This window comes from Anguilla anguilla, chromosome 16 (genome assembly GCF_013347855.1).
Source record: "Anguilla anguilla isolate fAngAng1 chromosome 16, fAngAng1.pri, whole genome shotgun sequence".
Taxonomy (NCBI): Eukaryota; Metazoa; Chordata; class Actinopteri; order Anguilliformes; family Anguillidae; genus Anguilla; species Anguilla anguilla.
In genome coordinates, this window is record NC_049216.1 from 19,027,143 (window position 1) to 19,052,722 (window position 25,580).

General features: G+C 41.8%; 3 protein-coding genes across 9 annotated transcripts; 2 read left to right on the forward strand and 1 right to left on the reverse strand.

Annotated features, from left to right (window-relative positions):
* The first annotated feature begins 5,498 nt into the window (after positions 1 to 5,498).
* On the forward strand, positions 5,499 to 7,826 carry snapc5 (small nuclear RNA activating complex, polypeptide 5). 3 transcript variants are annotated; one of them, XM_035394835.1, is made up of 4 exons: positions 5,499 to 5,861; positions 6,388 to 6,514; positions 6,786 to 6,860; positions 6,940 to 7,826. In XM_035394835.1, exons 2-4 carry the CDS (start codon positions 6,425 to 6,427, stop codon positions 7,120 to 7,122), a joined length of 348 nt encoding a protein of 115 aa, XP_035250726.1. In that variant the 5' UTR covers positions 5,499 to 5,861; positions 6,388 to 6,424; the 3' UTR covers positions 7,123 to 7,826. The 3 variants fall into 3 exon arrangements, with proteins under 3 accessions (XP_035250726.1, XP_035250728.1, XP_035250727.1); XM_035394837.1 differs by lacking the exon at positions 5,499 to 5,861 and adding an exon at positions 5,883 to 6,277; XM_035394836.1 differs by lacking the exon at positions 5,499 to 5,861 and having other exon boundaries at positions 5,884 to 6,514.
* A 523-nt stretch (positions 7,827 to 8,349) lies between these two features.
* crybgx (crystallin beta gamma X) lies at positions 8,350 to 11,354 on the reverse strand. The gene is made up of 6 exons (XM_035394834.1): positions 11,311 to 11,354; positions 10,592 to 10,640; positions 10,161 to 10,282; positions 9,729 to 9,864; positions 9,333 to 9,472; positions 8,350 to 8,736 (listed from the first exon to the last, which is right to left on the reverse strand). Exons 1-6 carry the CDS (start codon positions 11,352 to 11,354, stop codon positions 8,604 to 8,606), a joined length of 624 nt encoding a protein of 207 aa, XP_035250725.1. The 3' UTR covers positions 8,350 to 8,603.
* Positions 11,355 to 12,492: 1,138 nt separating this feature from the next.
* Positions 12,493 to 24,013, forward strand: LOC118214695 (lactase-like protein). Of its 5 annotated transcripts, none has more exons than XM_035394830.1 (15): positions 12,493 to 13,451; positions 14,473 to 14,647; positions 15,545 to 15,705; positions 16,265 to 16,352; positions 16,459 to 16,568; positions 16,852 to 16,980; positions 17,111 to 17,206; positions 17,444 to 17,498; positions 18,323 to 18,484; positions 19,011 to 19,285; positions 19,573 to 19,699; positions 19,927 to 20,126; positions 21,022 to 21,085; positions 23,032 to 23,076; positions 23,268 to 24,013. In XM_035394830.1, exons 2-15 carry the CDS (start codon positions 14,521 to 14,523, stop codon positions 23,381 to 23,383), a joined length of 1,755 nt encoding a protein of 584 aa, XP_035250721.1. In that variant the 5' UTR covers positions 12,493 to 13,451; positions 14,473 to 14,520; the 3' UTR covers positions 23,384 to 24,013. The 5 variants fall into 5 exon arrangements, with proteins under 5 accessions (XP_035250721.1, XP_035250720.1, XP_035250719.1 ...); XM_035394829.1 differs by having other exon boundaries at positions 12,493 to 13,025; XM_035394828.1 differs by having other exon boundaries at positions 12,493 to 12,651.
* Positions 24,014 to 25,580: the final 1,567 nt, after the last annotated feature.

Consider the following 25,580-nt stretch of genomic DNA (forward strand, 5'->3'; position numbering starts at 1 on the left):
GTGTCTGTGTGCATGTGTGTGCATGTGTACGTGTGTGAGTGTGTGTCTGTGTACGTGTGGATATGTGTGCTTGTGTGTGTGGGAAGCCCAAACAGGAAAAGTGAAGACTAGCGGCTCTGCCAGGAAACAAAAGGCCCGGCGTCCCCACACTCTGGCTCCACACGAACTCGTTTCCCTTCCTTCGCTACACATTCGTTTTCATTATTTAACTAGGATCGTTCCTGATCACTTCTGAAGCGCTGTCGTAACAGGGAACATCCTGAATGCACACCCCTGTCTCTGACCTCTCTTTCAATGCTGGTGAGCTGTAGTGGGAGGAGAGGCACAGATTATATCTCTGGGGTGTGGAATGCTTCTAAGCTTACACTTGGGGGGAGGTTGCCCTTTACTGGAAAACTGGAGGAATATTGTTTTCTAACCTTTTTCTTTCACCCGGGCACGCTGCAATACCCACAATCTATCTGTCTTCTTCATTGATTGATGGGTTCTTTCACTTACATTGCACAGACTGCAGCCTCCCCCCTCCCCTCTGCTCTCACTGAAAATTGAGTCATAACTTCCTGACTGCACTGTCCAAAGGTCAGTCCCCCTCGAAGCCAACCCCCTTACCCTAGCCCCCTTGCTCCCTGCCCACCGCCCTCCCCTTCTCATTTTCCCTTCACGGGGCCCCTCGAACAACACGCCCAACTCTGCATTCCACACTGAACACCTTCAAACACTCCGCCATGGCAGAAAGTAACCGAAATCCCAGCAGCCTCCCCCCACCGTCCCCCCTACAGCAGCACAATAAAGACGTCCGATGGCGCGGCGGTGTCACAAGCTCTGTGATGACAAGCGGAGGGCATCTGGGGCTCTGAGGGCTCAGATAAATATATGTGGCACAGAAGCCATGTGTATCTGTTCCTGACGTGCCAGGCTTTACGTTAAGCCCCTGCTGAACCCCCCCCCCCCAACAGCACCATTCGCTCTGGGAGTGGGGTGTGGGGTCAGTCGCAGCTGCGTTCCAGAGGTCCGGATCATGGGATGTCTCCCCTTTGACCCCGAGCCTGCTTCTCTGTGGGGCCCCCACTCTCTGACAGCCAGTCCCCCTCGTGCCTCCTGTTGCTCTTGTATACTGTGCACTCTCAGAGTCTGTCTCCCCCCCAAACCTCCTGTTACTCCTGTGCACTCCAGACATTATTCTGTAAGCTTCACGCGATGAGAGACTATCCCCGTAACACATCCAGTTTCTCCGTCATACCTCTGAACACTGTGGGATCCACGGCATCACGGTCTGTTCACTTTACGCCTTGTGTTGCTCCTCTAGTCTCTGGATTTACTATGAGCCAGGTTCCTATCATTTTGTTTCTTGTTCCTCCACATTCATCAGATAAGAGTTCCCCAGTGCCTCACAGTCCCAGAATTCAGCAGGACATGGGGGAGGGGGGTGAAAGGAGAGAAAAGGAAAGGGACAGGAGAGGGGTGATGAGGGAAAGGCCTATTTGTGCAGAGATGCTTTAGGAAAGCTCCCTGAATCCAGCTATTGAAATGTCTCTGCTGTTGTTGGTGGCCGATAAACTCGTCCTCTAGAGGCCATTTTTCAAATCTCACTAAGATGCAGATTTGCTTCTAATTCATGAGGAAACTGTTGAGCAGTTTGGTACCTTTTTTTACTAACAGTCTGCTATTTTATCGTGAATTTGGTTCTCAATTGAATTTGTTGCTCAACTATGTTAGTATTTCAAAAAGCATAATAAAGAATAATAAAACTAACATAACTATCCAATTTACTTAGGAGCAAAAAAGAGAAATGTACACTGCAGAGAGCCTGCACTTTTCTGACTTTTTCTGACTGTTACTACAGACCCATTCATGATTTGGATATTTGGTACTTATATAAGATTTATGTTTTGATTTCTGTTTTTACAATTAGGGTTTTTTCAGCTTTCATTATACTGTACTTTTTAAAATTTCACATCCTTCCAACACAGCTGTGTGAATATCTTTGAAAATGCATTTGTGTTATCATCAGCTCTAGGGCCTGGATGTGATGCTTAGTACATTGGTCTCACAGTTTTGTCTGACTGGGTCCCTACACTGCTACACCTACACAGAATTACTAACTTCCCTGACTGAGAACTTCAAAGTGCTTTCCGTTCACACAGAAGAATTTCCCAGAATCCCTGAGGATCTCGGCACATGTACCATTTGATCTTAGGAAAATTACTTTTCAGCTGCTGCTGGTGGCGCATGCTATTTGCATTAATTTCTGTCTTCCCACACACTCTAGACTAATATATAATGTAGTCCCACATCAAATATCATAAAATAAATCAGCTGAAAATAGAGCCAGCCAGGCAGGCAGGTGCACTGTGTGCAATAAAAAAAGAAGGACCCATCTCTCTGCACCTAAAATCATTAACCTGTCAGCGGCAGTGCGGGCTTCAAACAGCACATCGCTGCTCAGCTCCTGGCAGTCCTAGCCAAGGTTACCCTATCTGTCCCATTCTCTGCCAATCTGGAGGAGAGGTGCCCAGAGAAGCGTGCATGCAACTGCCACTGCGTTTTCATCACAAGCGCAGAGATTGCACGCAACAGCGGGAGATAACACCAGCACACCACACGGCAGGTCAACTGCAGCACGCCGCTTCACACGCACAAGCACACACGCACCAACAGTCAGAAAAATGCACACACACACACACGCACACATACCACACCACACACACACACACAAACACACACACACACACGCACACACACATACCACACAACACACACAGACACACACCACAAGCACACACACCACACCACACACGCATACATACATACCACACCACACTCACACACATGCACACACACACACAGACACACACAAGCACACAAACACACGCACACGCACACACACATACCACAGAACACACGCGCACACACACACACAGACACACACCACACGCACACACCACACCACACACGCATACACACATACCACACCACACACGCTTACACACACACACACTGACACATACCACACCACACACACACACCATACCACACAAGCACATGCACACACACACCACACGCACACACACACATACCACACTCAAGGCTGGGAATGAGGTAAGCTGTCTGTGCAGTGGCAGAGTACATAAAAGCCCTTCCTGCTTCACCCAGCAGAGTTAAGTTTAAATTCCACTCCATGTAACATACACTAACAGCAGGGATATTGACCACACATTTCATATTGACCAGGTCCTGGGAAAAATTTGAGTACAGCAAATTGTGCAAGATAAATGTAATTTGAGTTCAAAGCTTAATGTGTTTGGGGAAAATTCCAAGCTATTCCACACAGCAGGAGAGATGTTTTCAGTAATCTTTTTTTTTGATTCACATGATAATATTTGAATATGTATTCACATTCATAAAATAAACCTTAATAAAATTAGAGTACCTTCAGACATATAATAAGAAATATTATAAATATACGATTTTTTAAGAAAACTGATTTAAGAGTGTCAACTATAAAAACAAAAGCAATTAAGTATTATACAAGCATTTAGAGGAATCACGTTAACTGGAATGCTACAGGAATTAGCTGCCTGATTTTTACTGTCAAGCCAAAAACTGGACAGGAAAGAGCATGCATGTATAGTATGAACTGTTTTGGTAAATCATCAGAATACTTCAACAGTAATTTAGCACTAAGTTATTCTTTCTGTGTAGTGGGCTAGGGGTTAAAGATTTCTTAATGCTCTTGAGTGACATCAACAAGGTATAAGATGGGCGAAACAAACTGGTGATTACCTGCTTTACTTTTACTAAATTCAGAATAAGTTTGGTATTTTCTTTAAACTGGATCTATATGTGTTTTGTTTAAAAACTGATCCCTGGCCACAGTAACTTCTCACATTTATTTATTTATTTATTTATTTATTTATTTTGTTAATCTCCTGATTAAAACTGAAATCAACAATTCCCCTCTAATACCCATTACTGACATTAAAGAGAGTGCAAATATTCTGTGGAAATGACTGCACCATCCAAGAAGAGCTCAAAGAAATTTTTGATTATTTATCCAAATTGTTTTGCAGTAACTTGTTGCATCTGAGAAAATGGTGTGTCTAATATGAACTAAAATCTTGCTAATGCATCACACAATGAGAGTCTACTGAAGTGGATCTACTGGGAGTCAATAAAAATGATGCACCTTCTTCATGGTAAAAATAAATAAACAGTTTATGAAAATGCTGGCGGAAATGCTAACAACAGTTACCAGCCACTGTCGTTAGCCTTGTAAAATTCCTTTGAGAAGCATGTGACCTGGGGCAAGGACTGCTGTGAGGCTACGTTCAGGTACTCAACCTACAGTCCTGCAGCATATGTGCTATAATTATCAATGGGAACATCTGGATGGGTTTAGTAAAGGAATGTTACAAATTTACTAATAGGCTTAAATAACTATTTTGGATGCTCATAAAAAGCAGCTTCAGATCTGGTTCATAATTAAATCATTCTGTGATTTAGAATAGAATTTTCTATTAAAATTGCCATTATTTTTTTTAGGGTTGGATTCATTTTCTTGCTGCCATTCAATATATTTCCTGACATTGTGAGTATGATAAGCTCATATCAAATTTTAACTGTGTAGGCCTGAGCTGATGCTGCCTTTGAAGTTGGTACAAGTCCCCAGTTAAGAATACATGCACGTGCATATCTCATGAGTCATGAGCCTCTTCCTTTCATCTTGCATAAATGGTCCCTTTTGCATAAAATAGCCACAGTGTGTGTATGTGTGTGTGCACACACATGTGTCTGGCCAAGGCACCAACTTTTTTATCATTCTTTTTATCTCCTCTCTTTCTCTCTCTCACCCACACACTCTCTCACACACACACACACACACTTATATATATATGGCCCAAAAGGAAGGGCATGGCCTTCAAGGTGTTTTATGAGGAAGAGTCACACCATGAACGCCATTTGTTACAAATTAGGCTGCCTGGTGTAATGAAGTTGACACCTGCTAGTTCAAAAGCTTTATATGCAGGTGAGCACAGGATGACAGAAGAAAGGTATATGGAGGGCAAAGTGAGATTCTGAGAATTGCTTTTCTCCAGACTATATCTATAACAGTGCTAAACCATTGCTCATCGGTTTCTGGTAGTACAAAAATATATAAAGTGTTTATTTGAATACACTTTAAATTAACTTCTTTTGCTGTTTAATTTGTGGTATTTAATGTTTTGGGCCTACATTCTGTGGACTCAGGGCTCCAGAGATTTGTCCATAGCGCAGATTTTATCTACCCTAACCTACCAGGCATAATTGCAAGTCAAGCCATGCTACGCTAGTTCAAACAGAACATCTGTTAGTGGTAGTGTTAATAACAAATGCTGAATGTGCAAAAATATAACCCAGCCTCCATATTGCAAAGTTTATATTGTAAAGTTTGCTACTGGATATGGTCTCTAGGTGTCGTTGCATTCTTTTCTTTTTTAAAACTTTGTGCTGAACAGTACTGTGTCCACTATGCGGCGATGTGGTGCCAATGAACTCCTATATACGCTCTACAGTGTGTGGTGCCCAGCTGTGGAGAACAGCCTTGTTTTAGCCAAATTCTTTCGTTCGTTTGAGAGTTCCGTTTCATTACGTTTAAGTGGGTTTTTGTACAGTGTATAGATGCTGTAACTTACGCTGCGAGTAGCTTACTTCACACAGGGAAAGGCTATGGGTAGGATTTTATGCTTTGTTGTAGGTAGCTAACGTAACGTTCACATTATGAAATGATGCTGAACATTATTTCTTCCAGCAATAATAGCTAACGCTAGAGCCTCATTTATTTGCGGTAACGTTAGGTGCTGGGAAGTCTCATTTTCGAGGAGGTAAGGTTTTGGTTTGCTTCTTTATGATGATCCATGGCGCTAGCTGGCTAGCAAGCACGCACTTAATACCGTTCCTTTCGTCGAGAAACGTATATGATTGAAGGCTACTAAATTGGCTACAGTTCTCTTCGCCATTCACACATAACTACGGCTTTATGATATTAAATTACTCATCGTTTTTATTTGTTCCTTTATTTGCTTCTGAGAAATTAATTGCTAACCAGCAGCGCTAGTTTGTACACGGAGCTATTTTATGAATGCACAGTGTACGCCCCCAAAGGTGCGTCACGCTCTGAAAATTGAACGTGATGATTCTGTTCAGAGCATCGTTGTCGCTGTAGTGTGTGACTGAAGGTTCTCTTGTGAATAGGCATTGCGTCGCTGTCATTTGTGTGAAGTGAAGTCATTTCGGTCATGTACGTTGCTTTGTAACTGGGGAGTGATGGAAAGTAGCGTAATCAATCTGGGTATGAGCATGTGGTTTGTACTATGTGGTTTTGCTCGTGACTAGTATTGTGTTTCGCAGTGTCCAGTAATGGTGTAGGTACACTCAGTAAGTAACCATGCTGAGCCGCCTGCAGGAACTGAAGAAGGAGGAAGAGACACTACTGAAGATCAAAGCCATGCTGCAGGATCAGCTTAACAGGCTGAAGGTCAGGGCACCCGTGTGTCGAGAGACTGCCTTGTGACTACGTATGAGTGTGTGTGTATGTGTGTTGGGTAAACAATGTTGTGCACATTAGCTCACATCAGGTGAATTCTGACCTCTTAGTCTCCACTGGATAGAGCGGTAACTCATGATTTTCATCATAAATCAGTGACTACCTACTACTAGTACTACTAATTGTTGTAATATGATTATAATGATGATTACTTTAGAAATAAATTGCCAAGATTGTTCTGAGTGGTATCTGTGTTTCTCAGTTTGAAGAAGGGGCATTGAGGTCAATGATAAATGCCCAGCATAGTGACAACCCTGCGCAGGCCACTGCTCCAGAGGTATGTTCATTAAAATCTACCTTGATACAGTGGAGTTACTGCTGCAGTATGTTTGCTAATGTTAGTGTATTGTGTGTAGGCTCCTGTGCAGCTGGACAATGAAAGTGAGATCAACCAGACAAAGCTGCAACTGAGCACAGTAGTGGAGCATGACATGGAGGAGGAGGATGAGGATGAGGAAGATGATGACAAAGAGGAGGGGGATGAAGAAATTGATCATGAGTTTGAGATGATGGAAGAGGAAGAGGAGGATGATTACTGAACAGCTGACTCCTGAGAATGTTATTAATTTATGTGATGGGACATCCTCCAAGACATTAGCTGTTGTCAGTCAATAAGCACGTCCTTCAATAATGTTATGGAAATGTTGTTTGTATATATATTGGTAGTTGTTTTCTTTTGAGTTATCACCCCCCAGGTGTGTAACCTTCACTGCCTGAAGTAGACCCTGTAAAGAAATATATTGATTGACATAGAATGAGTATATACACTCATTCTAAGTGGTGGTGTATTTGTCAAAGTGCACAAAATCTGAATATGGAACTGGAAACTGCACTTCCATAAATGACCACATAGTGATGTCTTCCTCTGGTGTTTTTCTTATTCAGAATGTTATGGTTTGTCCTAGCTTCTTTATTCTTGGCTAAATGTATCATGTTTTTGTGAATATACCCCATGCATACACTGTACATTGCAAATGACCCCCCCCCCCCCCCCCCCCCCCCCCCCCCGCTGCTTGTAAAACATGCCTTAAGCTGTAAACCTGTTTTGTTCTGTGTTTGCTGCCTTCCTGTAAATGCTGTGCACCAGAGAAAAGATACTGTACTGGTTCCGAGCTGGAATCTCGTAGCTGTGTGTGTATATTTTTGACTATTGTAAATTTGTTAAAATTGTTGAAACAGGAATAAAGTGGAATTTTGCCATTTGCTTGTCATTAAATCCTAATGGGAATACGTTTATTATAAATTTTGGACAGTATGTTGCTCCTTGCCAACATTATTGTACATGTTTATATTATTAACTGCTATATTTGGTTAATATGATGTTTCCATGGTTTTGTAATCTACTACAAGCTATCTGGCCTTCACAGGTCCCAGAATTAATTCTTTCACCACCACTCTGTAGAAAATGTATTTTGCCAATGGTGTTTTGCCTTCTTTAAAAATCTGTCCAGTTCACCTTTGTAGACATAACTGACCTGAAGATATACGATGTATTAATTATCAAGCGCTCCAAATTAATGCCCCATGGAGAGTTCATGCATGATTTTTAATATATAATTAAGAAATACCAATATTTAAGTAATTAAAAGGCTTAAATATTTCAGCCTGAGATCCTTTGAGGGCTCTTAAGGAAGTCAAGAATCAAATCAAGATTCAGTCTGTTCATTAGAGGGGAAATGGAATGCAGTGTTCTCAGAAGCCAGACAGAATTATGGATGGAAATCTGTTTCAGATCAAGATCAACAGATTAGAGATTTGTGGTGAATGTGAACTTTATCAGTTTTTGAGGTACAGGAAAATATATTGAGTGATAGAGTGCTGTGTGAGTGTTCTTTTTGATACTGATTAAAAAGAGTGATCCTCATAAATACATGCAAAGGTGATGGACGTATTTTTTTTTTTTTAAATAATTTTATTATTAAAATAGCTTTCTGATGAGGTGTGAAAATGGTTGGTTCGACGGCTTTCTTGCAATGTGTGGAGGCTCTGGAGATCCTGGCCTGGGGGGTGTGGCTGGAGCTCAGCTGAATCGAATGCGGCGAATGGACCCCACCGTGCTTCCCTGGGCGCCCCAGTCAGAGTAGTTGTTGTAGTCCCTCTTCTCCAGCACGTAGTGAGGACCTCTGTAGTTGGGCTCCTGGTACACCACCCAGCTGAAAGCAGGAAGTCGGAGATAGATGAGTTAAAATGTGTACATAGGGGACAGATAAACTGGTACTAAATGCCGCTAAACACTATGTTCCTGCAACTCCCAGACATTGCCCCACGCTCACTTGGTTTATTGTAGCAAATTACAGCTGCAAAGGCATTGTTAGGCATTCTTTAAAAATGAACATTTCCTGATTATGTATGGATAGACACTGTTTTGCTGAGTTGTAGATATAGGGTGTGTTGGTATGAAACGAAATGACCCTAATCACAATGCAGCCAATAGAATAATAAACAGGACATCTGTTAATAGTCTAATAGAAATTCAAGGTTATGTTCTGGATCGTGAATTTAAAATAACAGGATGAATATAAGCAATAAAAACTAAAATCTGAGATTAACAAATTTTATGATTCCCAACCTGACAAATAAATAAAAAAAATTTGTATTCCGTTTAATTTTGTATTTTTGTGCTTCAGCAGACGTTATGTGTATCTGTTAGGTCATGTGTTGGATGAATGTTAAATGTCTTTAACATCCAGATCATTGTGGGTTTGTGCAGTATATGGAGCATCAGGAGAAACAGGAAGTGGGTACTCACGCCCCGCCCAGGATTCGGATGGAGGCGGCCCTGTTCAGACTGTAGCGGCTCATCAGGTTGGGGATGTCGTCATGGAGCTCGGTCTTCTTTCCTGAGAACCCAGCCCGCTCAAACAGCTGTGCTCTGGGTGAGGCGTTATCCTGTGGGGGGGAGGGGGGGGATATCATCAGTTTGTGGTAAAAGCATCCACTGCATGTGTTTTAAACAAATGCTTTGAATGCATCAATAGTAGGAGGTTCTGCCAGGCTATGGACTGACTGCAGTCCTTTATGATCTGTCCTCAAGCACCTGACCACTAATTCAACAGATGAACTGCCAAGGAGGTTATAAGTTTGTCAACTTGTTCAACTGCAGAAATTTTGCTATAACATTTAAATATTTGTACACAGGGATCACCTGTTTGACGGAGCGAACAGAGGAGATGTGGTCCACCTGACCACCCCACTTGTCACAGCAGTTGTACTCTCCCCGGTCGGACATGTCCCACAGGTAGTGACGCCCGCGGAAGTTTTCATGTTCATATCCTATCCATCTGTGCACAGGCCAAAAATACATATGAATAAATAAATAGGTGAGAAAAACCAAAATGCACATCTGATACAAATAAGAATATAACAGTTATTGATGGAATTCAAATAGTTGAAATGGGGACATTTCATCATTGAAGTTAAAGTGGGTTTCATGACATCAAGGGGATGATAGTATCATAATTTCCCTTAGGGAAATGACTTTTCTGAAAGGAAAATAAAAATATGAAGTGCCTGAAAGAAGCAGAAGCAGAAGACAGGAGACCTGTAGGTGACTGGGTCTCAGCACACGTGTACGTACGCTCCACTTTCCACCTGCACCGAGTTGCATCTCTCAGGGAAGTTCTTGTCGCTCAGTTTCTGGCAGTCAGAACTCAGGTCCAGCCGTCGGCCGGCAAAGTTACGCTGCTCAAATAGGGTCACCTGCATGCACACAGACATGCACAAACCATGCTCACCTACCTACCTCTCTACTATATATGTGCAAATAGAAAAGGGGGCAGCATGCTTTGCATCTGTCTACAATGAATCTTCATCTAAAGAAATGACTGTTCATTTACAACCTCTTGTCACATTTTATTTAAATAATTACCTTTAGGGGGAAAAAACAAGAGCTGAAATGCTAATGTTATTTAAGGAAACTGATTATTTTATTCCAAGAGCCTGACGAGGGTGAATTGAAAGGACATGCCACTCATAGTAATGCACACTCTGGAGAGAGCGCAGACTCACCTTCCCACTGGACCCGTAGAAGGCACGTTGGAGCACAGAACCCAGCTTGCTGTGATGGATACAAATGGGGGGTGGGGTGGGGTCTTTAGAATCCAGCCCTAAGCATGTACACCACTTTCTCAACACACAGCTGATTGGATGGTTTGACACAGTCATTTCAATAGCCTGAATTGCATTTTACTGGACACTGGACACGGAAAAACTATGCCCCTAGGCTTTAGTACAGTACAGAGTTATAGCTAAGTGTCCTTCAGTATTAATAAACTAAGAGCTTCCAAGAGCCAGATGAATCATTACAGCACAGCTGATAGTCTGAGGATGACAGACGGCAGCATGGGAGACACCAGTGATAGTGTGACGTGTATGTGCAGTACGCAGTGTACATCTGATCCAGGATTAGGGCAGAGAGATCCAAAGCTGTGTGCGCATGGCCACATTAATTAATAAGTCTTAGATGCTCACGCCATGGTCACTAGAGCAACATTCAAGGGTCAGTCACAATTAATGATCTTTTTCTGATTTGGGAAACTCTCTTTGGGATATCTCAGAGCCAATGGGTGCTGGTTTTTTTATTTTATTTTTTAACATGCGCCTCTCTCTCCCATAGGCAGCAGGAAGAGGCTGGGGCATGGCACGCTTCCAGGCAGGGGGTTTGCCACCGCAGAGCCCAAGCCCCGTCACTAACAACTCTCGCTCTCAGCACAGCACTCCGAACGTACCTGGTTGGTTGGGCTAATCCTGGGACCTTAGTAAAGATGTTCATGTCAGCTCAGCGAGGCCAGGAAAATGTCCCTTAAATACAGCAGGTAAGGTCAATGGGTGGGATACTAGAACATACATAGTCCTTCTGCCGCTCTCTCTGGGCCCTGGCTGCATTGATATGCTAAACACAGGCCGCACGCACACTGTACACTTGCCCCAGGCCAGAGCAGAACACACACCCACACTAATGGGGAGTGCAGTGCAAACACTTTTCCTCCCAACAATTCAGCATTTTTCAAACAGCTTAAAACAATGTGCCACACCACATGATAATAACTGCATTCATGTCCAATGCAGGGATGGCTCTGGGGTTGATTGCATTTGAAAGGATGGTGCTACTGCAGGAAGTTAACAATGGGTCTCCCATCAATAGATATATACAGCAATCCATGGGTCCTATTGCACCAGGGAAGATCTCATAACCGTGGAAAGGCAGTTGTTTGTAACTAGTTTGCATCCATTTGTGTAAGGCACTGCTGACAAGGTTATCTATGCTTTTTGTGTATGATTTTTTTAACATATTCCTTATTAATTTGTTTGATCTTTTGCCTTTTTGTAGTCCAGTATAATAATTGCTATAATATGTGATGGAGATAAAATCCCCATACAAAAGTCAGCAAAATTAGCTAAACAAATTAGCAAAATTATTAGCAAAACACAAAAGGTGTTTATACAAACAGAAAAACAAAATACTGTACAAAGTAAACAATGCATCAAGGCGCTCTCACTCTCATATATGCATATATTAATGAAGGAATTTACATTATGCTACTACAAAAAAGTGCCTTGTTGAGTATCAATTCATGCTTTATGGATTATCAGTGTGGATATCTATTTACCAATTATTTTACATGCACAATAACATCACTTTTATATTTCTTTTACAGGGAGATCTGTTGTGGATAAGGCAGACACTCAGGTAGAACGAACAACACAAGACTCCTCTTTTCTCCTGAAAATTACTGTCCACATTTGGACTGAGCATAAACATGTAACAAACAGCCAATTATAGTTGGAGTGTCAAACAAGTTTATCTGAAATATTTACAAAACGCGTAAAAAATCAGGCCTTTGAGAATTTATCTGGTTCGACAAGCCATGCATACCCTCAGCATATGGCTTTTAAAGGGATCGTTTGTAATTACTCACATCGCTAATCAATTAAATTGGGCTCAGGTTTTACACAGGATGAGTTAAGATGAAAATTAGGTGTGTCAGTATAAAAGCTATGGTGCGTTTTTGGCTGTGAATTAAACGCAGATGCATGCGGGGAAGTGAACTCTCATGTCAAAGTGCTTGGTGAGCTGGCAGTGACAATCAACACCCCGAGCCCTCTCGTGCCTTTGTCACCACAAACACAAGTGGATCAGCCGCACAAAAATTAACTTTGCTTACAGAGTGAAACCCCCGTTTCTAAGAGATTTGTTTGCCCCAGCAGAATGTGCTTGCACTCCATTGAGCTTCAATGGAGGAGGGATTGTGGCGTGTGTTTGAGTCATAGGATCCTCTCAATAGACCGCAAACCTGCTGGATGCTTCTGTGGTGTTTTGTGACAGTAGTGCAGTTATTGCTGCAGAGGTCTGCCGTGAAGGTGAATTAAGTCCAGAGCCTGGGGTCACTTTCTTGCATTTGGGTGTAGTTTCCAGACGGGACAAATGCAGATCCTGTAACAGGTAGGTGACAGAGCGAATAAGTGGGTGAGTGAAAGAGACAGAGAGAGGGGAAAAGAGAAAGAGGAAAGAGGGAGAAAAGCAAAGAAAGGATGGTGTTGTGATGCTGCTGTGCCAAATGGATTTTTTAGGGTCAGCAAAGAAAATAACTGAAATCATTTTGAAAACCTCTGCTACTCAAGGCACCGCCTGTCACTAGGGATTTCTAAATACTGGGGAATACATATTTGTATCTACTGTATTTCTATGGAAGATGTCATTCATCTGGACCCTACTGGACAGGCTGAGATATTCTCTTTTTTTGCTTGCATTCTGCATTAATGTTTCATTTAGCTGGCTAAAATGAGTCTACCGCCATGAAATAAGGGCATAATAATGTTGTGCTTAGAAAACATTTTGTTTCACAATGGACTCTTTCCAAAAAAGAAGGTAAGCTTGGTACATATTATTGAATGAGGGTTATCTTTTTCTTCAACAAGTCCGGGACACTTGTTTCTTAGTGGAAGTTGCCTGTGTTTCTAACCTATGAGCGAGATGAGGAAGAAAATTTCAACCAGTTTTTATCTTGCATCGTATCTCTCATAAAGAAAGAGAATCCTTTTGCATAATTTTGTGCCTGCATTTGTATATGCTGTATTAGTCAGTAGAGAGGCAGGGCAGTCACTGTTCCTCATGTTATGTGTAACTAGAATGTGCAACAAGAAAAGAACTCACATGACATATATGTACATTACACTGGTTTATTTGTTAATCTATTTGAATTCTGTACTTCTGTACTGGTAATGGATGTATATATGCAGTGAACATACATATATGTAGTATGCATTAGTGCAGTCACAAAGTTCTCTATAGAGTCCGGAAAATAAGTGCACCTGCAAAAAAGTCTGCCTTGTGTTTTAGTCAGGTAATGAGGCTTAAAATCTTATTTTTCTCTGTAGTTGAAAATATTAGATTGTTTTAAGTTACTTTTTGCTTCACAAGTGAAATTTCTTACCCCTTCACAAGTGACATAATAATAGAAGTAATGGAAATAAGTCTAAACATAAGACTAAATACTTGTTAAGACTTATTTTTTGGTTTTTGCAGTTTATATGCTTTTTCACAAGGACAGTTTGACAAGTCGCCGAAATGAACTTGCCAAATTGTGTTTGTGAATAAGGAAACTAACATTTGTGTTTCTGAAGCGAAACGTCTGCGTGTATTTTTAAGTATAAAACAAATGACATGTTGGTTGAATCCAGCCAATGTCCCTGGGGAATGCACAGGTAGTGTGTTCCACGGATGCTTGTGTGAAAGCTGATGCTTTGGTTGAAGCTCTGGTTATGAATGCTCTGATCGTTAGCTCTGCGGCATTGGCTGCCCTCAGGTCAATGGCGACCTGTAGCCTATGGGGAGTGGGTGGGGGTGGGGCATTTACAGAGGGGTGACGGCAGCGTCCTCTCTCCCGCAGGTTTGACTGCTGAGCGAGAGAGTGAGAGCCACAAGCCAGAGGAACACCATGCTACCGTGCTGCATGTCCAGAGTGAGCCATGTGCTCGTGCTGGTGCTGTGTCTGTCTGCAGCTGAGGACTTCGACTGGACAAAGAACGACCGCGGCTCCTTCTACTATGGCACATTTCCGACTGGTAATCCGCGAAAACAAAGCCTCCCCCTCCCCCAAATAACACCACCCTACATCCTCTGGAATGAACATCCCCATCATGGATTTCATTGTACGCCATAGCCACAAACATTAATGTTAAGTGATTGACTGAATGTTTTTATATGCATGGTTTGGCTTTTACATAACTGTCAGCCCTTATGAAGCAGTGCAATTATTTGTAAATGTCGTGCAGAGTTAATAAAGGTGTTACAGTATGTTTGCTTTATGAAGGCCTTATGCAGCTGTGATTAATATCAAATATAGCCAGCTCTGAATATCTGCTTACTCTATTTATGTATGAAGCATATTTCAGCCTAAAGAAAAAAACATGGAGCATTGATCAAAAATTATTTGAATAAGTGTATTCATAAAAAATCCATTACATTGTTCTACTAAACACCACAGTTTCAGATGTTTTGGCATTGGGCCATCATTTGTGAAAACCAATTATTCGGTTGGCAATCTTTTAATATGTAACTCTAAAATAATACAACGTGTTTACAAGTTTTGATGATTACTAATCAGTGCCTACATTTTAAGTTCCTAATCCATGACAGCAAATTCAAAAAGGAATTTCCATTTTTAATGGAAGCAGTTAAGTTCTTGCTTTGACCCATTCATCAAAAACTAGAGGTGTATAGATTTCAAATAACCACATTAATTTACAAGAATTTGTACTAGAACTAGATTCATAGAACTTCATTTGTCTTGTCCTCCTTGCCTTCATCATTGGAATAATTCTCACGACACCTTGTCACTGCTGAAGCCAGTATGCTGAATCTTTTACCTCATGAATCTTTCATGAATACAGGCCAGGAGGAAGTCACACTGGCAGTCACTGTCCTTTTCTCTCGTTTGTCTGTGCCATGACCATGGGCAGGATTTTCATGGGGTGCCGGCAGTTCAGCCTATCAGACGGAAGGAGCCTGGGACAAAGATGGCAAAGGCATGAGTATCTGGGACGTGTTTTCCCACAAGAAGGGAAAGATATTCTTGAACGACACTGGAGACTCATCCTGTGAGGGATACTACAAAGTCAAGGTGACCAAATTTTTAAAAAAGTTAAATCTAAGAAAGGATTGTGAAATTGCTCACTACCAGTATCTAAAAAAAAGTTAAAATATCTTTAACAAACCTGAATTGGGTGGTTTTAGCTTAAATTCATTGCTACTGTTCGTAAAACCACACTGACTCACAATTTGCCATAGCTTCACCTATGGGGGTGGGGGTTTCAATCAGAAGGGCTTCTGTTACCATGTTGCACATTAATGACTTCTCTGTTTGGTTGGGGCGTCAAGAGTCTGCCAGTACCAGTAGCACAGTGAATGCTGTCCATCAGGACAATGACAAATCAGCTAGTGGACTATAAAGTGATAAAGATGTGGCAGCCTTGCATTGAAGTACATCCATGCTAGACTTTGCCCTCCAAAACTGACAGAGGACATTGATGGGACAGGGAAACAAATGCAACCAGTTGTGCACACACAGAAATACATGCAGGTTTACTCTTACACAATGAAACACTGCTCCCCCCTCACGTAGTTGTCTCAGAATCCTAATGCCTTCTGTATTCCATTCCCTCTCCCGTCCCCTAATGCAGGATGACATCTCCTTAATGAAGGAGCTGAAGCTAAACCATTACCGTTTCTCCATCTCCTGGCCCAGGATCTTGCCCACTGGCATTAAGTGTAAGAAACTGTGACATTCTCACTGCCGTGTTCTTTCTCTAATGAGGGAAAATTTACAGGGTGTTATGGGTAGCAATCTGAAGTAGACTGCTGTGTGTTTTCCCAGCGGACCACGTGAATGAGAAGGGAATTAAGTACTATGACGACTTGATCAATCTGCTCGTGGAGAACAAGATCACACCGATTGTTACTCTGTATCACTGGGACCTTCCTCAGGTGGGTACCTAACCAACAGAACAGCCACTGATCCACAGTGCATCCCATGGATGCAGATGTGTAGCTCACGTTCAACTCCAATAGCTCTCAAGAATCAAGCCATGTAATGCTTTCAATATTCGGGTGTTAATTGGCTGCTTGGGCTGTAGTTTGCCATGACCAACATGTGATGAGTAAGATTCTAGTCATTGTGGGAGGGTTATGCCTTCATCATTTCAATTGTTCAACTGAGCCATGCAAATTTCACGAAGCTGTTCTTTCACCCCTTCCTGAATGTGTGCAGGTCTTGCAGGAGAAATATGGAGGATGGCAGAACATCAGCATGGTCAATTACTTCAATGACTTTGCCAACCTGTGCTTTGAGAGATTTGGGAACCGGGTGAAATACTGGATCACTTTCAACAACCCATGGGTATGGTACCATAGGTCAATACTGAGAGTCAGCTCAATGTCCTGGATGTACACAGCGCTTAAACCCTGTGCAATAGCATCCATGAGCACTGATGCATTTGATATTCAACTGTATGTGCTGTCCTTTGCAGTCAGTAGCTGTAGAGGGCTATGAGACAGGAGAGCACGCTCCCGGCCTCAAACTGAAAGGAACTGGGGCGTACAGGGCAGCCCACCACATCATTAAGGTGAGAAACAGCAGAGACGTCCATTTAGAGGTGTCACACATACAGCCAGCTCTGCGTTCAATATGCACATATGCAAATTTCAGCTACTCTCAGAGAGAAAATACATTTATTGTTCTGAAATCCTTAAAGATCATCATGTTTCACCAGTAAGTCTCCTTCGGGAAAATGAATGGTTCCCTCTGATTATCTTGGTGCTGGTTGGTTTTACACGTTGTTTGTGTTTGGACTTTCCGTCAGGCACACGCAAAGGTCTGGCACACATATGACACCCAGTGGAGGAACAAACAAAAAGGTACAGTGATCAATGCCAGCGCAATGTTGAGTACTGACTGCTTGAAGACCATGATAGCTGAGGTTGGGATACTCTGGTGGGTTGGGTTAAGGGGGGTATCTTTCACATATGGAGAACACACATGGGATGAAAGCATGTGTCTACGTTTCACTAGAAATGTACACACACCAAATTATAAACTGCACCAGTTGGTGTACCAGCAGTCCATTTGGCACATACACTATAAGATTTTGATTCCATAAAATTTTTGACTGTATTTCTGATGAGGAACTCTCACTCTTTTTAAGTGAACCACAGACTTTTATGTACTGTAACCCCTGGTTTGAGAGATTTGTGGTAGTTAGATGCCCACATGGTTAAACAGGGGTTCAGCCTAGGGCAGTAAATCATATGGACAATAACAATGAGGTCCAAACTCTAAAGGAATGCACTGAGGCAGCGCTAGCACTCAACAGTATGTTTGACATGACAGTTAAGATTTCTCTTGTGAAACAGGAGTGCCAGGGCTCATCGCTCAGGGCCGGGATGAGAGCGCTGTCTCTTCACAGTGCATTATGTTTTACGCTGACTCATTTGGCAGACGTTTTTTGTCCAGATTGACTTACAAGGCCATTCTGAAAATGACGATGAGTGAAAATAACAAGTTTACTGTGAGCGTGGGTACTTAGGTATAGTAACACCACAGATATTTATTGCTGTCATGATGTAAGTGAATGAAATGTGACATTATTGTATTGACAAGACTTCCAAAAGGAAGAGCTTGAAATACCCAAATGAATGAGAATGAGGAAGTCCTTTTGAGAAATGCAGGACTTTTCCCACAGGCTTGGTGGGCATCTCCCTCTCAGGGGACTGGGGAGAGCCGGTGGACATCACCAACCAGAAGGACATAGAGGCAGCCGAGAGATATGTCCAGTTCTACCTGGGCTGGTTCGCCACGCCCGTCTTTCACGGGGACTACCCTCAAGTGATGAAAGACTACATTGGCAAGTCACTCCCAGTACAATCATGATCTTTACGTGTATACAAGCAGATGATTTAAGAAGAAAATATATGGCCTATATGAAAAGATAGACCTGGGATCTGCCAGGGGAGAGTTGAATGTTAATCACACACTCGCAGCACAGTGATGTTATACCAAGGTCTGGAATAAAACTGGTTGTGGTTGGTAGCCCCTCAGAGCAACGAATAACCAAAACGTTTAATTAATAATTTCATTGGAATTGACTCCAACCCTGTCTGGCAGAACATGCTTCCGAGGACACACGTGTTTGTCGGTGACCTCCCAAATTAAGAGAGGTTGCAGTGGTGGGAAAGGCCTACTGATATAACTGAAAATTTTGAAATGAAAGAAGTGTAAAAAGGGCATGGAAATTTGTTAAAAGAATAGCAGAAGGCCATGTCTGAGTTGGCCTGAAGTTTGGGTGTGCTTAATGTTGGACAGAGTGGACAGAGTGACAGTACGTGAGGGCGGGACACTCACTGCATGCCCTGCTGCTCTCCTCTGCACAGGGAGGAAGAGTGCTCAGCAGGGCCTGGGCAGCTCGCGGCTGCCCACCTTCTCGTCCCAGGAGAAGAGCTACATCAAGGGTACCTGCGACTTCCTGGGCATTGGGCACTTCACCACCCGCTACGTCACGCAGAAGAACTACCCGTCCAGCCGAGGAACCACCTACTTTACTGACCGTGACCTGGCTGAGCTGGTGGACCCGCGCTGGCCCGACCCCGGGTCTGAGTGGCTGTACTCCGTCCCCTGGGGGTTCCGTCGCCTGCTCAATTTTGTCAAGGTAAGCGCTGCACGGGGCCTGCTGGTTTTTGTTGTCATTCAGCACTTAATTACTCAGTTAAAGCAGTCACACAGTTAACTCAACTTGCCTCGGTTTCTTGGGTCTGAATTTGTTAATGGTTTCTAGATGAATACACAAACCAACACACCTTGTGTCTCTTTGCGACAAAGGTCAAGGGCCTCTGCTGTAATCTCTGTCCTATTTGTCTTCCTTCTGGTGGCTGGTTTTTATTTTTTCAAATCTCCATCAGTGTATCATTCTGTGTATTGCCCATGTTTCTTATTTAGACCCAGTACGGGAATCCAATGATCTATGTGACAGAGAATGGAGTTTCAGAAAAGATGATGTGCACGGAACTTTGCGATGACTGGAGGATACAGTACTTCAAAGATTATATAAATGAGATGCTGAAAGGTGAGGTCCCAAGTCCATAGGACTGTGCAGAACTTTCTAATGTAGGGGTGGAGGAACGCTGTTTTACATGATATTCAGCTCCAGTTTCTTGGTAAGGTCACGAATGACAGCTGAAGGCTGTTCTCACGTCTCTATATGAAATGTGTAGAAATGTCTAATCCACCACTGTACCTGCCTGGGTGTAAGTAAATTAGAGGCCTGTTCTTGTTGCTCACTCTCCCACACAGCCATTAAGGATGGAGTGAACGTGAAGGGCTACACAGCCTGGTCCCTGCTGGACAAGTTTGAGTGGGATGAGGGATACTCTGAGAGGTTTGGCCTTTACTACGTGGACTTCAGGAACAAGAACAAGCCGCGCTATCCCAAGGCCTCCGTTCAGTACTATAAACGCATCATCAGCTCGAACGGGTTCCCCAATCAGAGAGAGGTCAGAGCCACCAAAAATATTCTGTATCACCTTATTTCCACAGCCTTTTATGCCAACTTACAGTGTAAAATCCAAATGAATGGGTTAACACGCTCCAGGTGCAGCCAATGGCCTGCTGAAGACAGAGTACTTCCTTGAAATTCCTGATCTCCTGCACAGGCATTAGGAACATTGAACAAAATGAACCGAACCAGAAGTGCATAATGTTCATCAGACAGGGGCATTTAGCGAGGTAGTATAAAGCTATTAAATGTAAAAGTATTCAAATGTAGTTAAGGAATGCAGAATTTAAATTGGCCAATTATTTCACTAGATAAGCATTCATTCCATTGTCCTGTATTGCTTTTTAAATTGAAACTGTCATTTTGAAGATTTGAAGATATCATTTTGCAAAAACAAAAAGGTTGAGGGGGCATAAATAGTATTTTAATGTGGCTCCAAGTTTTTTTTTTTTTAAAAGGAAATATACACTGCAATAAATGAGTGGATGAGATTCAGAAAGACAATTCTAAATGCTCTATACTCCATCTGATTCCAGTTTATTTGCTAATCCAACATTTTTTGGGAGCATGCATTATTCATCGTGTGAGAACAAAATCCACTTTATATTCCTCTGTGGAAGTGACTTACTATAACACAGAACATAAACCAGACTGCAAGCTGGGAAAGGGAGGCCACAAATTTATCAATGACTCTATTACAGAAATAACAGTATGGCTTAATAACAGTGACTTATAGTCAAGTGTGTGTGTGTCTGTTGACGTTTTCACACCAGCATGAATACATTGTGCCTGCTTAAACATACATAAATTTTGCAGTGAAACAGAACATGTTGCAGGGAATTAATAGTACACCTCTGTGCCACCGATTGACTAATGCTGTTGAACACTCCCAGGTGGAGAACTGGAAGAGGAAGGCCACAGAGACCTGCTCCTCCAGCAATCAGCTGCTAGCTGCAGGTTAGTAAATCCCAACATTACCTTTTCTTTGTCTTCTTGCAGACACGGGTGAGAAGCTAGCTGGGGCAAACAAACAAAAAAATTAATTAAAATATGTCCTACCACTCAATGTCCTTTACCTGCATATCAGGAAAGGAAGCTGCAAACTGAAATTTTGGATGAAACTTGGATCTGAGCAGGCTCTAACATCTCCAGTCATCCAAGACAAAATTATATTAAATGTCATCAAAGTAATGCACCTCAGCCCTCTGAAACTGAAGCGGTCATGCTTGTTATATCAGCGCTCTGCAGCAAGGCTAGCAAAGTGAGGGAACATGTACACAAAACATATGCATGAGGTCAGTATTGAAAGAACACAACTGTGCATGTGTATCACTGCGATGCCTGCCTCTCAAACGCCCTATGAATAATTCTGGCCGTATGAAGCATTGCTTCTCAGCGTACCCAGATCTGAAATCAGACATTTGGAGGTCATCTAAACAGCCTAGATAGGATCGGATTAGCCATCTAAACCTCTAACAGGATTTTTTTCTTTGTTTGCCCCTCCAGCTAGAAGAAAGTCCAAGGAAAATAAGGAACATGCAGAAATGCCAAAGGTTTGGCCAGTGCATGATGAAGTTTAGGTACTAGGAATCAAAAAATTAAATTTGGGTTTTTGTTGTTGTTGTTGTTGTTGGCTTGGCAAGATTTTCTCACTGATTAAACAAACAGACGTCATGGCGCAGCATAGATTCTTTATGCTCTGTGATATTGTCAAAGGAATCACTTGGATTGGTGAGGAAAATTTTCCCTCATTGTGATTGGCTCGAAGGCCGGTAAAGGCAGATCCTGATTGTGATTAATGCAGAGTACAAAAATGGCTTGACCCAATGGCAGTGCCATATCTGTGGGTTCTTGTTTGCTGTGGCTTCTTGCTTCTTACGTCTTTTTGGGGGGGGGGGGGGGGGGGGCTTACAGTTTCCTTCAGGACATTAATCAATGAATTGTTGGAAAAATTTCACTGGTCTTGTTTAACACTGAATTTCTTCAGACCTTTCAAACTTCCAAATCAGTCTTTTCAACAAATGCCAAATGAAAATGAATGAATGAATGCCTATTGAAATATTTTCAACCTGGTACTGCTAAGTATTTAATTATTTTAATATATCCAGAGTTGATTTGTTCAGGAACCATAGGGTGAATCATAGGGTCATTTTTAGAAGAGACATGTTACTCATAACCAGCTTCAAACCCTGAGCAGATGTCTCCACTAGGACTGCTGGAGTATTTAAGGTACAGTGTACAAGAAAGTGATCCCCAGGCAAAGTTCTTCTTTAGATGCATAGAACATATAATGTATAATGCAGCCTTAATTTATCTGACCAAAAACTGTCCCTGGATGTCATTTTGAAATGTTTTACTACCCCCACCACAAAATTCTTACACAGATTCACATTACAGTCAGATACATTTAAAGAATATAACTATATGTTAAATAATAAATCTTCTTTCAAATGGCAAGTTGCCATTGTTAATAATTTCTGTATTTTGAGCTTGTCCATCTGTTGCTGTGATACCAGAATTGCTCTACTTCCCTAGTTAGCTGTCCTCCTCAGTACATCCGGTTCTAATCATTTTGTCCAAATGGCTGGGGATGGAACAGGCAGAGTGAGCCGAGCACTGCCACTCTGCCCACACATCCCTCTGCCATAAAGCACCGAGCGTGAAAGTGAAATGTGTGGAGGCGTCACATGATTTTCATAGTGGACCCTGTGAGAAAAAAGCTAAATTTGAACAGAATAAGATGAGGCACACCCACTTCCGCAGATCGCATTTTTGATCAAAGGTCAGCCACATTGTCAAGGAGATGTGTTTGTTCAAACAGTTTCCCCATTGCTTTGTTAAATTGATCAGCAGTCCTCAAAGGGTTAATGTGTCTCTCTAAGTCGTTTCTTTCTCTTTGATAGAAGAACAGCGGAGTACTGCTGCCAATATTCTAAGACTAATTCATGGTAAGCTCTTGCACACATGCTCATTAAAAGAAAAAAAGAAAAATAGATTGCAAAAACAATTAACCCTTTGAGTGCTGAGCATAATGCTTTGTGCATGGCAGTCTGAGACCATGAGTAAGTGCACATGCTTCAAACTCAGGGTAACTCCATGCAGAGACGCTTGTTTAACATGTTGTATCTCTGTGTTTCAGACCCTCTGACCAGTCACATGGAGATGGTAACGGAGATCGTTGTCCCCACTGTGTGTACACTGTGTATCCTCCTCAGTGCGGTCTTCCTCATGTTTCTACTGCGCAGACGCAACTAGCGACGCACTCAGCTCCTATTCAGTTATTCATTTCTCAGCGTGACAACACAAACACACCTGTACTGGGCCATTCTGTTAAGTCTCAATCACACACAGGATGTCTGAAGCTCAGCCTGGCCGAAGGCGTTATGATGAAAGGACTCTGACATTAATGCTGGTGCTTGTTGATGTACAGTAAGTGTCACTTCCATTTCACAAGAAGCATTTTCCTCAAGTGCCAGTGTATTGTGTTTATTTATTTATTTTGTAGATTAAAAATTTAGCAGCCAACATCTTAATGCAGTTCAGAAATCAACATGGATGAATTCAGGTTTGATGTTTGATGTGAGGTTAGTTCTATTGGCTGCCTTAGTAATCGAATATTGTTTTAACTGAGACACATGTACAGAATCTTTTTTAACAACACTATTGGTCGCCACAGTGAAACAACATTTGCAGTCACAACGAGCTATTGAATGCATATTTTTATAATTACACTCTTTATACGCAGTGGGGAAGCAATTGTAGTGGCATGTGCTGTTTTAAAATAGGAAAAGTTTTTAATTCCATGTGAAACATGTTAATTAATTAAGCTAAAAGCTAATATTTCAGATGAAAATAAACTGCAGAATTAAAGATTTTAAAAAGTTCTTTGAACGATTCTGAGCCGTTTCCTTGACCTGTGACTGAGTTCATGATAAGCTAATGAGGCCACAGCCTCATTAATGATTGGGCCCAGTTACTCTCATCACTCACAGTTGCTTCAGTTGGTAGATCTGAATCACACAAACACAAGCTTTAGTAAATGAGGGATACTGCAGTGGTCCTCTAGATCTAGCATTGGAAATCAGCAAGAACCTGGAGCTCGGTGCTGCAATCTACTAAAAAGACACAAACACATCATCCATCTTAGTACAAGGCAGTGAACAATGTTTTGAGTTCTGGGGACTGGACTGTGCAACTCACTGTATGAGCAGTAGAAGGCGCCCCTTAGCCAGGCTGAGTAAAATATTGCAGTTTTCCATATTGTCCAGCAGGTATTGCTGTTTTCTGCATTGCCACAACAGGTTTCGCTACATGTGCGGGAATTTATTCTCAGGAATACAAACCAAAAATCTAGACTGTACTATTCAAAACCACAGACAGCAAAACAACACTAGCCCATGTAAAACATGTTTTACATTTAAGTTAAGTATTTAGCACAAGCTTATTTAATCTGTAATATTTTCTTTTTTATTCTACACTACACTGAAACTATTTTGGTATTAACTGGAAGATAAGAAAAAGGCCCTTGCAATTTCTCATGACCCTGACCTGATTGGACAGTGGCATTGCAATCGGCATAATCACCCATATGAACTTCCATGAAATTATTGAAAAAAGGTAATAAAGGAGCTGTTCACACTAACCAAGAGGATGACCATCTTACCATTTTGTGCATGAGTGAGTAAAATAAGAACATTTTGCCACTAAGACAAAGATACTTAACAAAGACAGACTAGATGAGTGAGACTGTTCATTTTGAGGTGTTGGGAACTGCCCCATTGACATTTATGGTTTGTAGTTTAAAAACAAATTCTTATTTTACATGTGTAAACATGAGTGTCTTAAATTTTATTCCCTGTAAATTAGGAACACACATGGCTTTAAGGTTTTGTTTTTTTTCCTCAAGGATAAAATATGCAGTAAAGACACCTTGAGTTCATGCTCACAATTACATCCTCACCATTTATTTATTTATTTATTTTTTAAAAAGGGACCACACATGACAAAACAAAAAAAAAGTCCAATGCACAATACAGAGCTATAGCTTAACAGCTCATTTTCATCCTCAGTCCCTGGGCAGGTGAACAAATACTTTATACCAATAAATACCACACATACAATGTAGAGGTTAAAATAAACTTGCATACTGTATTAAATTCATGCTTGGATTTGCTGCATGCCATGATAATTGTGCCAGTGTTTTTATATGGTCATTGATTTGTTTCAGTGTTTTGTGTATGGTGGGATCCAAAGCATGGGTTGTGTGGGTCTGCTTAGCATTACACAGACAGTCTAGAGGATTAACCATCACACTATTTCAATTTGCTTAATATTTTGTAGTTGCATTTAAAATTAGGTTATTCACACAAGTTGCTGGTGCTGTGTGCTTGCATTGATATTTTAAGACAGACATTCTTGTACAGTTTCACAACTCTAGGATTTATATTCCAGG

What these genes read in the sequence shown, in the direction of transcription:
- snapc5 (XM_035394835.1), top strand. Translation starts at nt 6,425, where the DNA reads ATGCTGAGCCGCCTGCAGGAACTGAAGAAGGAGGAAGAGACACTACTG. An exon ending in ATCAGCTTAACAGGCTGAAG is followed by an intron (nt 6,515 to 6,785) that starts GTCAGGGCACCC and finishes TGTGTTTCTCAG; the next exon opens with TTTGAAGAAGGGGCATTGAG. An exon ending in CGCAGGCCACTGCTCCAGAG is followed by an intron (nt 6,861 to 6,939) that starts GTATGTTCATTA and finishes TATTGTGTGTAG; the next exon opens with GCTCCTGTGCAGCTGGACAA.
- crybgx (XM_035394834.1), bottom strand. Translation starts at nt 11,354, where the DNA reads ATGAACATCTTTACTAAGGTCCCAGGATTAGCCCAACCAACCAG. An exon ending in GGATTAGCCCAACCAACCAG is followed by an intron (nt 10,641 to 11,310) that starts GTACGTTCGGAG and finishes TATCCATCACAG; the next exon opens with CAAGCTGGGTTCTGTGCTCC. An exon ending in CTGTTCGCTCCGTCAAACAG is followed by an intron (nt 9,473 to 9,728) that starts GTGATCCCTGTG and finishes TCCCCCCCACAG; the next exon opens with GATAACGCCTCACCCAGAGC.
- LOC118214695 (XM_035394830.1), top strand. Translation starts at nt 14,521, where the DNA reads ATGCTACCGTGCTGCATGTCCAGAGTGAGCCATGTGCTCGTGCTGGTG. An exon ending in CAGCCCACCACATCATTAAG is followed by an intron (nt 17,207 to 17,443) that starts GTGAGAAACAGC and finishes ACTTTCCGTCAG; the next exon opens with GCACACGCAAAGGTCTGGCA. An exon ending in CAATCAGCTGCTAGCTGCAG is followed by an intron (nt 21,086 to 23,031) that starts GTTAGTAAATCC and finishes TCTCTTTGATAG; the next exon opens with AAGAACAGCGGAGTACTGCT.